Source organism: Pteropus medius, unplaced genomic scaffold (assembly GCF_902729225.1).
Source record: "Pteropus medius unplaced genomic scaffold, Ma_sr-lr_union100, whole genome shotgun sequence".
Lineage (NCBI taxonomy): Eukaryota > Metazoa > Chordata > Mammalia > Chiroptera > Pteropodidae > Pteropus > Pteropus medius.
In genome coordinates this window covers 2,241,995-2,258,289 of record NW_024345479.1, presented here as the reverse complement: position 1 = coordinate 2,258,289, position 16,295 = coordinate 2,241,995, and the positions used below count along the sequence as shown (strand labels likewise).

At 35.5% G+C, this 16,295-nt stretch overlaps 1 protein-coding gene across 5 annotated transcripts; it reads left to right on the top strand.

Moving 5' to 3' along the window:
- Positions 1–987: 987 nt before the first annotated feature.
- Positions 988–7,387, top strand: ZPBP2 (zona pellucida binding protein 2). 5 transcript variants are annotated; one of them, XM_039873594.1, is made up of 8 exons: positions 988–1,536; positions 1,674–1,739; positions 2,870–2,995; positions 3,643–3,804; positions 4,421–4,639; positions 5,202–5,284; positions 6,237–6,417; positions 7,013–7,387. In XM_039873594.1, the coding sequence occupies exons 1-8, from the start codon at positions 1,488–1,490 to the stop codon at positions 7,105–7,107; spliced, it is 981 nt and encodes a 326-aa protein (XP_039729528.1). In that variant the 5' UTR covers positions 988–1,487; the 3' UTR covers positions 7,108–7,387. The 5 variants fall into 5 exon arrangements, with proteins under 5 accessions (XP_039729528.1, XP_039729531.1, XP_039729529.1 ...); XM_039873597.1 differs by having other exon boundaries at positions 1,674–1,946; XM_039873595.1 differs by lacking the exon at positions 3,643–3,804 and having other exon boundaries at positions 992–1,536; positions 7,013–7,381.
- The last annotated feature ends 8,908 nt before the right edge of the window (positions 7,388–16,295 follow it).

Below are 16,295 nucleotides of genomic sequence, written 5' to 3'. Positions count from 1 at the left end.
ACTACTTATTTGGTTAAGTTCCTTCTTATAGTATTCAAATCCTATTATCACAGGATTTACAAGGATCAATTACTTATAACTGGGAAGCTAATAAAACACTGGATTTATAATGTACTTTGACTAAAACCGGAATGATATCAACTTCTAGGGAATCCAATACAATGCCTGAATTTGTCTTATCATCACATTTAGAAGAGAACAGTTGAGGCTAAATGAAAAATCTAGACATAGTAACTGACATGGGTGGATCTGACTCACTGAATCACATTTCATCGCTTATGCTATGTAGGTAAAATTAACAGTGACTAAAAATGAAATCACTGACAAAGGTTGCTCGCGGACCATCTGAGATAGTCCTAGTACTGACTCGGCTCGAAGGAAATAAAACTGAAAAAAATAAAAAAAAACCCTCTTGATCTCACCCCAAATAATCATTCTGCACCCTGTCTGAACCTTGGGCTCTCTACCCACCAGCCTACTCAAAACCACGACTGAGGGTGTCCCACTGCTAAGAAAAAGACAACACACAGGGCCTTTCAGGCCACCAAATTAGTAGCCAGGAAGGAACCATAAAAGACGCAGGGAATGGTCTCTTTTGGAGCTCTCTAATCTTCTCAACTATCTCCACAGGAATAGCAGATTTGGGGATCTTGCCTTTCAATAGGGCCTCTTTTCTAAAAGCAAGGTTGCTACACAACCCTAGAGAAATTTGCATGCAGGGTCTCTGAATGTCGGGTGATACTTGAAGTCGATAATGAAGATCAAATGTTCCTCCTAGAGTGGGAAGACCTGCAGACACCTTGTTTGCGCTCTAGTGGTTCTTTAGATTGTTTTGCGGGTAGAAGAGTGCAGTTAGGTAAAAACTGGGTGTAAGAGTTTGAAAAAGGTTGTGTACAGTTTCAGACAGTTCAGGAGAAGAAAAGCATAGGAAATGCCCACGCGGGGGCTCTGCTTCCTGTGAGGAAATTCTCACAAGCTTCCCCTCCTCCCGTCCTGAGGTAATGGTATCCCCCACTCGCCCTACCCGTACACCGCCGCATTTGAGACCCGCGGTGTTCCTCTCGTTGCTTTCATCAGGCCCTAGACTAAAGAAGTTACCGAAATGCCAAGCCTTTGGTTCTTTTTCTTTACTATTTTCTTACACGGGTTGCTCAGGGAACTAAGACGCCAAGAGCGCGGGAAAATGGCGCCAGACGGGAGGCGCGAAGCAACCCCACGACGACGGCCGCGTGCGTGCGAGGGGGCGGGGCGTTGGCCGCCCGCTCTGGAGCGCAGAGCCTGCTCATCTCGCCCGGCCGGCGAGCCTCGGGAGCACGCACGCGCTCTCCTACGCGTCCGCTCCCGCGGTAGCGACCGACCGGTAGGGTTGCCGACCCCGGCGGTTTGCTCCGCTCTGTGGAGGAGAGATGGGGAGGCGCTGGGCCGGGGCTGAGGTAGGAAGGAGCCCGCCCCTCGACGCCTCCCGCGACGCCAGCCCCTGAGACGTGATGCGAGCGTGGGTCCTACTCTCCGCGGTGCTCTGGTACCTGACAGGAGGTGGGGCGCCTCCCGCCGGCCCCCCCAGGCCTCTCCCCTCTTGCCGGTCCTGCTTCCTCTGCTTTGCCCCGCCTTCCCCTACTCTGAGCCCTGGCTCCTCTTCTACCTAAAAACTCAGTGTTTTCTTTTCTCCGCAGTTGGATGGCAGCGTTCTTCCGAAAGCACTAAGAGAGGCTTCATTTATGGCAAGCCAGGACACCCAGGTAATAACGACCTCTTCACACGCACAAGTCTGTCAGAAGAGCCGGGTGCCGTGGACCTGCTAAGGTTCTTCCCGCGGAGGGAAAGGGAGCGAATGATTGTAGACCGTCTACCGCGTGCTCCGCACTTCCTGAAGGTTGCATCGTTTCATCCTTCCAGCGACCCTACTGCGCCTTAGTCGTATCACCTTGCCTAAAGCCTCACAGCTTGTAAGGAGCTAGGACTCAACCAAATCTGTTTCTCTGATGCCCCTCACTTCCAGGCGTCTCTGCTGCTTCGCATCGTGCCAGGCCCACTCAGAGGAGTAATTTCCAAGACTGGAAGTTTCTCTGTTTGGAACTTCCTTATCCCTCCCCTTGTTAAGTGTAAGAACTGCACATCTTTTAAGGCTCAACTCAAATGTCCCCTATCACTATGATGAAACTTTCCCAAGGAAAATTAGTCACATAGCTAACTAGATAATTTTGGTCCAGTTCATAGCATTTGTCATGCTTGGAATCTCTCCATGTTTGAAGCCCTCCCCAGCCCCGCCACTACCAAATTGTAGGAGAGTGTCTTCTTTATAATTTCGGAGCCTGGCATTCAGTAGGTTTTAAAATACCTCATGGGACTGCATTGGTTCCAGGCAGATTATTGCTGCTTCCAAATCTGGAACAAATAATTGCAGAAAATCTTCCTCCTATGCCCCATTATAGGCTTAATTATTGTTCCCAACAAAGGACATAGTTAAATATAAGGTTTCCCTCAGGGGTGACAATGATCATCTTTAAAGTAGTTTTACAACCAAGCCCAAGTGCTTTTCTGATCTTTAAATTGATTCCACTAACCCTTCAGAAAATTGATTATAGTGAGTTCTCAAACTATACATTAAAGTTAACTTCTAAATGTATCGTGTACATTTTTATAAACAAAACTATAAATATCACAGAAAAAATCGACAGTAGTTTAGATTTGAAAAACTCATGAGAAGCAAGAAGGACCTTAGCATTCTAAATGTTATAATAATATGCTGATTTTTAAAAAAGTGAAATCCAAAAAGAACTACTCAGAATATCTTAGGAACAAAATGGTAAATGTGCATTTCTTAATTTTGCTGTGTAATGTAGTTATATATTGTTTTATTTTGTCACAGTGAAAATATATGTAAAATTACATCACCATAGTCCAATCCTTGTCTGTATGGATTTAAAACATGCTGAAATAGAAACAGTGGATCCCACCTACCGATGGATTGGGCCTAATGAAAAGCCATTAACAGGTAAATTATTTAATTTGAATACCTTTTTTAATGATGTGAACATTTTTTAGGAAAGCACTGTCACTTATTGGAATGAAAAATTGAAATTTAATTTTAATTGCAGTTTCACTTGCTCCATATTTAGACAAATCATGATATACCTTGGTCTGTGCCTTATTTTTTCTCTTTTTGCAAAAACTGAAACAGTAGCTTTGCACCCTACTTCCCAGAGTTGTATTGGTTTGAAAAATTTTTAAAAACCCAAAATTTATCCTTGTAGAACGAGTAATAAGAGATGAAGTAATCTAATATGTAATTTTTCTTGATATTAGAGGAGTATCTTGGATTATAAGCATTATCTCTGTCTCATGTGAAGAAATTGTATAGTACTGCAGAGCGGTATAATTTCATTTACTGAATTACTGGCATAAACCAATGGAAATTAGATGTCAAGAAATGATTTAAAACCAATATCTGCTTCAAAAATGTACTTATCACATGTTGTTTTCCATAAAGTAATATGACAGAATTAAGATTTTGTTGAATTTTTAAGTTAAAATAGTTCATTAATTTTTAAATTTTTAAATTTATTTGTAACCCCAAGTTGACTAAATAATGCTTGAATTGTTATATGTTAAATAATCAAGTAATTTACTATTTTTCTTTAGCAAATTATCGAATAAATAAAACTAAAACAGGAAAGCTGATGGTGAAAGATTTTCTGGAGCCTCTGTCAGGACTTTACACATGTACTCTTTCTTATAAGACTATCAAAGCACAAACCCAAGAAGAAAAGATGGTAAAGCAGAGATATGACTTTATGCTCTTTGGTGAGAATATAGGAACATTTTAATTTAATACATTTAGTTTGGATCAGAATTAAGTGTATGATTTCATTAGTGAAAATGAGTCTGTTATATATAATCATTATGATTTATTAAGTATTTTGGGTGTATCTGACCAGGCAAACTCTTAAATTGACATCAAGATAGTGTATCCTAAACAATCTTCTTTCAGCTTCCCACATCCCACTGTCTATGTATGCAAGCACAATTCACTTTATTACAATTTTGCCAGGTATCTTAAAAACTTATGTTTAATTCTATAAAAGCAAATTAACGTTCTTTTTCATAACAATGACACTTTCTGCAAATTAAGACCCTTGTCCCCCAAATCTTATGTTTTGATATTGTTAACTTATCTACATAGCTAGCCCATAGAAGCTATTTCTTCTCTTGAACTGAGTTGATAACATATCAAATGAAAATAATCTTTTTCATTAAAGTTATTTTATATTTTTTTGTGAGGACAAAGTTATAAAACATTGGGTAAGTTAAATTTCTCTGCTAATTTTTCAAGATTGATGGATTTAATATTCTATATTATTTTAAAATTGTTTTGTAGAGAAAATGCTAGGCACAATTGTTTTCTCATTTATTTTTTAAGCCTATCGGGAACCAGATTATTCATATCAGATGGCTGTACGTTTTACCACAAAGTCTTGTGTAGGAAGATATAATGACTTGCTTTTTAGAGTGCTGAAGAAAATCTTGGATAACTTAATCTCTGATTTGTCATGCCAAATCGTAGAACCATCATATAAATGCCATTTTGTTAAACTTCCAAAACATGGCCTCCTAAATGAGCTATTTATAGCCTTTCAAGGTAAAAAATTTCTTTTTTACTTTAATTTTATGAGTTTAATCTTGAACCATGAGAGATTACAAAATTAATTACCATATTATTGTGAGATATCTTACAAATAGTAGGCCTTAAATGTTTGTTTGTGTAAGCACTAAAATATATTGTTGGTCTTAGCCTGGTTATAGTTTAAAAAATTAACACATTAATTATTTTACCTACAACTATGGTATACTGCTGCTTATTTTTTAGAAGTCAATATTATTTTATAAATATGGCCTTTAACTATGCAGCTAATATTTAACATTTTATAGAATTTTAAATTGTGTTTTTGAAAATTTCCTAAAAGTAATCAAACCAAATTTACTTCTATTCATTTTAAAGCCTTGTAGTTACTTCCATTAGCCCCCAGATGGAGTGAAATCATAACGTATAAATTATAAACATTGTGCACCTTACTTTATTACTGGGATTAGATAGATTAAACACATGCACCCATTCCTACTGAATTCAGCATTTTGAGCTTTATTGGAATGTTTGGAACTTTTTAGAATCCTTTTGTGAAGATATCATTTTTCCTCTCTAGTTAATCCTTTTGCACCAGGGTGGAAAGGTGCATGCAGTGATACTATTGATTGTGAAGATGTCACTAATCATAATATCCTCCAGGTGAGAATTTAATTGTAAGGGGAAAGTATTCAAATAGTCAATAAAGCTATTTAAAAATTTTGTAACTACTTTATTAAAAAGTTTCTTCAAAAATCTCTCCATATTGTGAATATTTTATCAATAATAAAGCTGTTCTAAGCAAGTAAATTTAAATTACTTTTTTTAAAAAAAATACATATATATAAAGTTTTTGATTTTCCGCTTTAGTAATTTAAAATGAGATTGTGAGAGTCTTGGCTATTTCAGTATGCTTTGTTTTGTAATAGTACATCTGAACTATTATATAGCTCCCCGTATTTTTCTATGACGGATGGATCCCTGGTCTTTGTTCCTCAAATGTTAACTAAGCAGCAGCTTGAAGAACAATCTCCCAATCATATCATTCTAGGCTAAAGCAGTGGTTCTTCCGAAACCACATCTATGCTGGCCATAATACTTGCTGTCTCCACAGCCATCCTCGGCGGCTAAGGACATAGTCTAAAAAAATTCCTTCACTCTCCTGGTCTGGTTTTTGAGCCCATACACTTTTTTTGTGCATGACTTATGGAAAGCACTAATATTAGTCCTTATTAAACTATGCTCAAAAAATAAAATTTACATCACTAGTTTGTAATGCTGATTAAAGTTTTAGTTTCAATTTTGCTTGGCTCTTTGGAATTAGAAATAATGAATTTCCAGTTATCTCCAAATGGAATAGACATGCTGCAAATAATTCAAAATATGTTTTTTAACTTCAGTTTAATTTTTCTTAACCATTGTACATATGAATTGACAAAAATTGATAAAGTCAAGGCTACACTAATTTTAGTATTGACACACAACTTTTCCGGAATTCATCTGCTGTGTAAAGCATGGATGGTGTGCTTATACTACATTTCATTGCCTCTGATACAAGAGGAGAAACTGGTTTACAGTTTAGTCATTGTACTTCCCTGGTATTTTTAAATCTTAGGCAAGAGATCGAATAGAAGAATTTTTCCGGAGCCAAGCAAATATTTTCTACCATGACTTTAATAAAACTATACCAGCTATGCATTTTGTGGACCACAGTTTTCAAGTAATACGTATGGATAGCTGTCGTCCAGGCTTTGGGAAAAATGAAGGTCTACACAGTAATTGCGCTACCTGTTGCGGTAATTATAACATATAAATATCTAAATATTTAGGTTATGTAGTCAAAAGAATAGATGAGCAATTCACTTAGGATAATTGAATTGGATTTTTATAGTGATCCTCTTACAAAAAAATTATGTTTAGCTAAAAGGAAGTAAAAATTCAAAGCCTAAATTTCTAAATAATTATTTTCATGTATATTAAAGCTTCTTAATGTACTCTTTTATATTACAAAACATTTCTGTAGTGTTCTCACTTAAGCTACTAGACTGTGAAAGAAAACAGAATGGTCCATCCTACCTAGAAAACAGAATTGGAAATAGAAACTAGAAAACTAGAAATAAGAACTCACAAATGGGGCGCTACTGAAGGTACTATAAAATGCTGATACTATTGGAAAAAATAATTGGGATTCTAACTTTCTCTTGCCTTTAAGATAATCAAATTACTGCATTTGAAACTCATAAATAATCTTCCACAACTTAATTGGCTGAACATTATTTAGTATAACATAGTTATAGAAATGGTGTAATATTGAAGGCAGATTTATATTTTTGGTATAAAATATCTCTAACTGAAATTATAATAATCTATTCCATGTGTTTTCCTCTGCAGTGGTTTGTAGTCCTGGGACTTTTAGTCCTGATGTTGATGTTACTTGTCAGACCTGCATTTCCATCCGTACCTATGGAGCTAAATCTTGCCCATAAACTTCAAACAAAAATCACAGTATGAAGACTAGAGGTGAAAGCATTGTTACTAGCTTGTGGAAGTGGGGAACATAAGATTTGTTCACATCCCAGAATATCATAGTTCCATTAAGTAAGATCAGTAAGACCAAAATATTGGAAAACATACATTTAGGAACTTTAAAAAGATAGTTGACATGACATTTCTAAGAAGGCATTTAATATCTTCAGTGTACAAAGGAAAGTGTAAGTATTAGTGGATGATTTTTAATGAAATATGTTTTGTTGTTTACAATCTAAATCTGTCACTCTGTACCTAAGACTATATTAAGGTCAAGAAGAGTAGCAAAGTATAATATAATAAAAAAACTTCATACTTTCCAAATATTAATTTGTTTGCTATTATATATAACTCATATAAAGGCATATATATATATTTTAATGAGATCCTAAAAAGTTCTCTTTTAGTCCTTTTGCTTTTAGTTTTAAATAATTAATAGAATTTTTTTAGTAGTTTTAGATTTATAGAATAATTGAGCAGATATATAGAGTTCATCTATCCACTCTAGCCCACACCCTCACCCCTCCCCAGTTTCCCCTATTATTGACATTTTGCATTAGTGTGATACATTTGTTACAATTAATGAACCAATGTTGCTATATTATTATTAACTATAGTTTATAATTTACATTAAGATTTACTCTTTGTGTTTTACAGTTCTATGGTTTTCCACAAATACATAATGACATGTGTCCATCTTTACAGTTTCATAGAGAATAGTTTCACTACCCTACAAATCCCCTGTGCTTTACTTATTCATCTCTCTCCCTTACCCTAGAGAACTTGACAACCACTGAGCTTTTTACTGTCTCTAATTTTGCCTTTACATTATGTAAAATTTTCAGACTGGCTTCTTTCACTTAGCAATATGCATTTAAGTTTCCTCTATGTCTTTTTATGACTTGATAAATTTCTATTGCTGAATAATATTCCATCATATGGATGTATGAAGGACATCTTGGTTACTTCCAGTTTTTGGTGATTATGAATAAAGCTTCTGTAAACATATGTGTGGAGGTTTTTGTGTGGACATAAGTTTTCAACTCAATTGTGAAAATACCTAGGAGCATGATCGCTGGACTTATGGTTAAGACTATGTTTAGTTTTGTAAGAAACTGCCAAACTGTCTCCCAAATTGGTTTACCGTTTTGCATTCCCATCAGCAATGAAAGTGTTCTTGTGGCTCCTCATCCTCACTAGTTTTTGGTATTTTCAATTTTTAGGATTTGGGCCATTTTAACAGGTGTAGTGGTATTTCATTGTTGTTTTAATTGGAAATTTCCTAGTACATCCAATGCTGAGCAGCTTTTCATATGCTTATTTGTCATCTGTATATCTTCTTTGGTGAGGGGTCTAATCTTCGTCCATTTTTTAATTAGATTGTTTATGCTCATTGAGTTCTAAGAGTTTTTGTATATTTTAGATACAAGTTCTTTATCAGATGTGTTTTGTAGATATTTTCTACTATTCATTGGCTTTTCTCTTCATTCTTTTAACAGTGTCTTTCACTAAGGAGTTTTTAGTTTTAGTAAAGTCCAACTTACTGATTTTTTTTCATGGATTGTGCTTTTGGTGTCATAGCTAAAAACTCATCAACAAACCCAAAGTCATCTGGAGTTTCTTCTGTTGTATTCTAGAAGTTATATAGTTTTGTATTTTATGTTTATGCCTAAGATGAATTAATTTTTGTGAAAAGTAAGTTGTGTGTCAAGATTCTTTTTTTGTTGTTTTTTTTTTTTTTTTTTTTGCAAGGGGATGTCCAGTTCCTACATCATTCATTGAAAAAACTGTCTTTCTTCACTGGATTGCCTTTGCTTCTTTATAAAAGATTTGTTGACCACATTTGTGTAGGTCTATGTCCGGGTTCTCTGTTCCGCTCCATTTATCAATTCATCTATTCCTTTATCAATATATTGTCTTGATTAGTGTTTAATAAGTCTAAAATTTGGTGAGTAACAGTCTTCTGACTTTGTTTTTCTTCTTCAGTATTGTGTTAGTCATTCTGGATCTTTTGCCTTTCCATGTAAACTTTAGAATCAGCTCGTTGATAACTACAAAATAACTTGCGAGGAATTTGGTTAGAATCGCATTGTATCTATAGATCAAATTGGGGAAAGTTGACATCTTAACATTATTGAGTCTTCCTATCAAGGAATATGAAATATATTTATTTAGATCTTTTTAAATTTATTTCATCAGAGCTTTATAGTTTTCCTCATATGACCTTGCACATATATTCTTAGATTCATGCCTAAATATTTTAGGCATGAATGTAAATGATACTGTATTTTTAATTTCAAATTGCAGGTATTCATTGCTGGTATTTAGGAAGACAATTGACTTTTGTATATTAACCTCATATTTGTTCTATGACCTTACTATAACCACTTATTAATTCCAGGAAGCTTTTTGTCTATTCTTTGGGAATTTATGCATAGATAATCATATCATCGGTGAACAAAGACAGTTTTATTTCTGCTCAATCTGTATATCTTTTAGTTCCTTGACTTACTGCAATATCTAGAACTTCCTGTATGGTGTTGAAAAGGAATGGTGAGACAGAACATCCCTACCTTGTTCCTAATCTTAGAAAGATTCTAATTTCTCACCATTCAATATGATGTGAAACTACAGTTTTTTTAATAGACGTTCTTCTTCAATTTGAAGAAGTTCCCCTCTATTCCTAGTTTGCTGAGAGTTTTTATCATGAATGGGTATTGGATTTTTCCAAATGATTTTTCTGCATTTATTGATGTGATCATAGGATTTTTCTTCTTTAGCCTGTTGATGCAATGAATGACATCAACTGATTTTCAAATGTTGAACCATCCTTGCATATTCAGAATAGATCCTTTTGGTCATGGTGTGTAACTGTTTTTATACATTGTTGGATTTATGTGATGATATTCTACTGAGAATTTTTACATTTATGTTCATGAGACATAATGGTCTGTAGTTTTCATTTTCTTGTAATATTGCCTTGTTTTACTATTAGGGTTATTTAGTATTATTATTAACATAATAGGTATGTGTGTCAGTCAGGGTCTAATCAGGAGACAGAAAACACTAAGTAATTTGAACAGGAAAAGTTTAATATAAAGAATTATTAACTATAACAGGATTAGAATAACAAGAAATTGGCTAGTAAGATATAAAGAGAACCCTAAAGGATACAGGAATAGCAAATAAAAAGAACAGCTACTACCACTAGCACTGAGATAGAGTGTCCAAAAAAGAGCCACCATCTCCTAGGGCTGCAATCCAGACCTTAATGAGGAGGGCATAACCACAGGTCACTGGAGGCAGAAAAGTCACAGATGCTGGAAATTCATCCTCTGGAACTTTCAAGAGATCCATCCTTTAGGATGCCAAGAAAAGCTATTCACGGGAAAATTTCTCATTGTGCTGCAAAATCACATGAGGAGGAGGGGTTGCTGGCAAAGCCGTTGGCCACCATGCACTGTATGATATGGATGCTGAAGACTTTGCACATGCTATAGGGGCCTGCCAAGGGAACAGCCCAAAACCAGGAAGAAAATTTCTTTCCTCCTCTGGTGTCTCTCCAGCATCTTCTTTTGACTAACATTGTGCCAGCTGGTAAAGTTAAATATTTACAAGGCCCAGATCCATTTTCACAAAGCAAGCAAAAAGAATATATTTGGAGCAGAAAGGCAATAAATTGATAACTGGCACAGTCCAACCCTTTGGCTACTCAGCTTCCATATGCACCTTTCTACACACATTTGAACTCTTGTACATTGACAAAGCAATTTTATATTTTTACCTACGAATTGGCTAGTAAGGTTATCCATCTTACAAGCATTCACCATTTCTCCAAAATATGGAGTCATATAGTTCCAGAAGTTATTGTTGCTATTGCTGGCTGTGTTATTCCTCAGATTAGTCACAGTCTCATTTTGTTCCCTAAAGCTAAATTGTAAAATTAACTCCCAACAACTTTTATATGAAATAAAAATGGGAAAGAGGGGGAAGAAGATGGGTAGTATATTAAAATAGACATATGATATAACAAGAAAAGAGAAAATATGCAAAACTATGTTTCTGTAATTGGTCATGAGTTTCTAATTGATATCTTCTTCAACTACTAATTTCATACTTTTTCTTGCCCTTAGCCTTTAGTTGCTTTGGATTCTTCACCTGGTGGAATAACCAAAACCTTCATCCCCAAAGGGTTTGAATTCATGTTTTACCCTGTTTTTATTGTTGTTGCTACATAATTTTCCATCAACTTTTACCATTGGGCATAGAAGAACTAAGAGGCACCCCAGAGAATATCTTGAGTTCCAGACATGGTCCTCCTTGTTGCCATTGTGTAGCAGTTCAATTTGCCCTTAGTAATCAAGATCAATCACTTTATCTAGTAGATTAACAACCTGCCACCCTTTTTTTTTTTCTTTCTTTCTTTTTTGGCCAATTGGCTCGGTGGCATGTGGAGCCCGAAATGTCCAGGTGGCAGTCTCATTTTTCAATTTAGGGAGCGACCATTGTGTCCCTAGGCGGAAACATCTGCCACTTGGGGACAAAGATCTCCAAACCAGTAGAACTCAAAGTTGCCAGGATTGGAAGCAAAACTTCTAAAAGCGGATGTTTAGAAGTAATAGAAGATCCACTCCCACTTCCACCTTTGATTCCTGGACTATTCTGGCTCTCTAAGGGAGACAACACTATATATTGGTCTCTGATTCAAAGCATATACTGCATCCCGTAAAACAGAACCCCTTCATTTCAGGGTGTCTGTAACTGAGATTTAGTAACCCATTTCACCTTTCAGTTATGCCAGTTGCTTCTGGATGATGGACTATGTGGTAAGACCACTTAATTTCATGGTTATGAGCCCATTGCTTCATTTCCTTTGCTGTGAAGTGAGTTCTTTGATTAGACATAATGCTATGTGGATGCCATGATGATGGATGAAGCACTCTGAGTCCACTGGTGACAGTACTGGCAAAAGCATTACAAGCATGGAAGGCAAATCCACAACTAGAATATGTGTCTATTCCAATAAAGATGATTCTCTGTTGTTTGGACAGTTTTATTCTTTCAGCATAAAAAAATTATGCATACAGGTTAATGATTATAATGTTATCCTGAGATAGACTAATGTATTATTCTTTTCAATTTTTAATAGCATGTCTCATTTTAAAACAGCAGAATTTTATAAAAGCAAGAAATAGGATATGAACATTTTAATGATAGGATTCTAAAGAGGAACTTCTGTCCCCTAAAGAATTAAATGTCTCTGTCTTGAAGGTAGAACCAGAACCATCTGGTGAGTTCAAGGGGAAAGCTGCATGTGCTCCCAAATAGCTGACACATATATGTGCCAGGCACTATTCTAAATGTTTTTGATCTATTTATTCAATAGTCCTCATGTTAATCATTGTAGGTAGATACTCTTAATTCTTCATGTTTTATAGAATGCAAACAGAGGCACATAATTGTGAAGCAATTTTCCTAAATTCACACAGCTAATAAGTGATAGAGTTACCATTGGAAGTCTCCAGAATCTAGGCTCTTAATTACTAAGTGTTCTGTCTTCCATAGTAAGTTTTAACAGGTAATAACTATTCCTAACATTTTATATGAGATCTTCAAACAACGAAGTATTATGGGAAAGTGCCCATTAAGTAAATAAGGTGCAACAAAATACAAATTTTAACTGACCCCAGTAAGGGAAAACTGACCGAACAGGTTAAAGGGTGAACTAGTAATGGTACTGAGTACCACTGCTTTCTCATGCTGTCAGCTCTGATTTGACTTTTCTTCACCTCTCCTTAGAAAATCCCACAGAACGTAGGCACTGCTCTTGAGCTTGTGAATTACTTTTTTCCTAGGTCAGGAAGCTATTTTCTCCTTTTATATTTTGTTTTTCATCCTCCAGTGCCCTTTTACCCTTTAGGTTGCTGCCATATTTGCATCTTAACTGTGTTCACCCTTGGAAAGCTTTTCTTACCATACAACCTATGCATCTGATAACTATTTCTCAGGTCCCTTCTTGCCTTCCTCCTTCTATTTCATAAGCTTCTTCAGTCTTTCAGAAGGAAGAGCATAGATAAACTGACAGATTAGCATGACTACCTTTAGCTCTATGAGTGGAAATAGTTTTACAGTGAAAAACAACCTGATCTCAAGAAAATAATTTTTAAGTTACAATAACGGAGAAAAACATCATTTCCAGGTTTGTGTGTGTGTCAGTGGCCTAGAATGAAACTTATCTTTGTCATAGCAGGCTTATTATTTTACCAATAACCCATTCCTCAGAACTGAAAATTAAGTAGCCAAAGAAAGAACTTTTGTATTTCTGAGTCAGGTTATAGCTGACAGAAAGTAATTTAACTTCAGACAGCTATTGTAGCACAACAATGGATTTTGTAGGTCTGGAGGCCCCTGAGGTTGCAGAAACATGATTAGTGCCAAATTATAGTTCCAGAGTGACAGAGTGCTAGATGTGTGAGATGGAGTTTGGATAGATTACTATACCATCACTTTGGATCATCTGAGGCTAACACATCGATATCTGGTATCAGAATCTGGAAACAGTAATGAAGGTATTTGGAAAATAAAGACAATAAGGAAACAGGAAGCAAAAAAGAGAAAAGTGGTTTCTTAACCATCAACCATTGAATAGAGAAGATTGCATACAACTCAGAGGGTAGAGGAAGCACACCTCAGTCCAAATGAACTTGAAGTCCTTCCCCCCCTCCCCACCCCCTGCAGATGTGGGTTACACAACTTTGACTGAAGAGCTCTAATTTAGGCTCCTGGATCCTACCTCATTTTTGTGGAAATTTTCTGGAATGTGGCTCATACAAGGAAATCAATCAATTTTAAAATGCAGAGGAAAGACTAAATTAAGAGTGGATAATGTGTGTGTGTGCTTCCCTCTTCTTTCCTTATGGCCTGAGTCTAATATTCAATGTTTTTTAAAGCATCTCCCAAGACATGCTTCCCTTGAATGAGAAAAACAAGTGAGTAAGATATCTGCAGTCTACAATAGAAAGACTCTCACTTTCTGATTCTCTTCCTGGCTCCATCATTTTCTAGTATATCTTTGGCAAAGACAGTTTTCTCATCCCTGTTAAAACTAATACCAGTTTCAACCTCTCTTAAAAAGTAATTTTACATAATTTATATGAAAAAAATTTGTAAATCATAAAACAACAATTTTAAGACAGCATTAGCTTGTATGCCTTTTGATATATAAGGACATGATTCTACATAGCTAGGAATCCACAGCTTTCACCATAAGTTGTATGCATTTAATCAATAAGCTTTTATTTACTATTACTTTTTAAAATATACTTTTATTTACGTTGCACAGCACCTGATCATATCATCCCTCCTCAAAAGAAGATGATTCATACTAATTTCTTGGTATTTTACTACCTAAGCTTGGATTCTTTAAAATATTGTAGTTTCTCCATTTTTTGAACATTATGTGGAGAGAATCATATTGAATATATTCTTTTATGCTTCAATTCTTTTTAAAGATTAATCTCATGTAACATTAGTTCATTTATATCCATTGCTGTATAGTAGTCTTTTATTATGTGAATATACCACGGTTTGTTTATCCATTCTTTTGTTGGGGAACATTCAAATTGTTTCCAGTTTTTGACTGTTACAATATCCTACTAACAAAAATTCTTAAAAGTATATTCTATGTGATGCACACGTGCACAAGTTTCTTTAGAGTTTCTAGCTAGCAGTCAAATTTTCGGGTCATAGGGTAGGTAAATCTCCCATTTGTAATGCCAAACTGCTACTCAAAGTAGTTGTGTTAATTTAACTTCTTAATGGTAGTGTGTGAAACTTCTCATTTTTTCAGGTACTTAGCAACACTTGATATTATCATTTTTAAACTTTTGCCAGTATGGTGAGTGAGTATTGGTATCTCATAGTGATTTTAATTTTATTTCTCTGCTTACTAATGTGGTTAATCATCATTTCATATGTTTCTTAGCCATTAGGATTTTCTTTTCCAAAAAAATTACATAGAATACTTTTGTCTGTTTTTCTCGAGTCATCTTTTTTTTTATTGATTTGTACAAGCTCCCTATACTATTGCTTTGTAAGTTACATGTTTTAAATATCTTTTCCAACACTATGGTTTGTCTTTTCACTTCTTTATGATATCTTTTGATGAACAAAAGTTTTTAATGTTAATATAGTTTTATCTTTCGCATTTAGATCTAAAATCCACCTGGAATTTTGATATATGCTGTGTTGTAGGGATCAACTTTCATTTTTTATCCATGTGGTTACCCAGTTGTCTTGAACCATTTTTTGAGGTGTCTAGCTGTTCCCCACTAATCTGCAATGATATTTCTCCCATATATCAGATGTCTATTTACGCATGAGAATCTCTGTCTGAGCTGTTTGTTGTTTCTGCTTATTCTTGCTCATGGAGTCGTTTTCTTGTATGCTTTGTTATTTTTTACTGGGAATCACTCATTGTCCTTCAAACATTATTTGTGGAAATGAAAATAACTTTCTCCAAGGAAGACTTGTGTTTGGTTCTAACAGGCATCTGGTGGCACAACCAATCCTATTCCCTCACAAACTTAAGTGTGCAATTTGAAATACTCTGAAACACCCAGATGATGCAAATCTAGGCTGTTTTGTGAAAAGACTAGCCTATGGCCACAGTATTTCAGAACTTTTTTCTTTCCTTTTTTAAAACTTCTTCACTCAATACCAAGAGCCTGCAGGAGAGGCAAGAGCTATGGGTTTACTGATGATTCACCGTTATCTTAATGATGTAGCCCTTTGAGATTATTAGACTCCACACCTTGGGTGGATCCTTGGCCTTGACATCTGAACTCATCAATACACAAGACTGGCCAAACTGAAGCCCCAGCTTGTCTGGATTTGTAACTCTCAACCTCCTTCACCTGGGGTAAAATTATATTAGTATTCTGATACTTCACTTATCTCCCTGGGTCTCCTTTTCACTTATATTTTGGCTAGAGTTCCTTTATCTTTTCTGCAGTTAGATGCTTTTTGTGAATGTTTTAAAGTTATCCAGCATTTTAAATTGTTTTCCATGGGAGAGCAAATAACCTAGGTTACTATTACCAGAAACAAGTTTGGCATCAGGATTCTTGGATGCCCTTCACCTATCTCA

What these genes read in the sequence shown, in the direction of transcription:
- ZPBP2 (XM_039873594.1), top strand. Translation starts at nt 1,488, where the DNA reads ATGCGAGCGTGGGTCCTACTCTCCGCGGTGCTCTGGTACCTGACAGGA. An exon ending in GCTCTGGTACCTGACAGGAG is followed by an intron (nt 1,537 to 1,673) that starts GTGGGGCGCCTC and finishes TTTTCTCCGCAG; the next exon opens with TTGGATGGCAGCGTTCTTCC. An exon ending in TAATGAAAAGCCATTAACAG is followed by an intron (nt 2,996 to 3,642) that starts GTAAATTATTTA and finishes ATTTTTCTTTAG; the next exon opens with CAAATTATCGAATAAATAAA.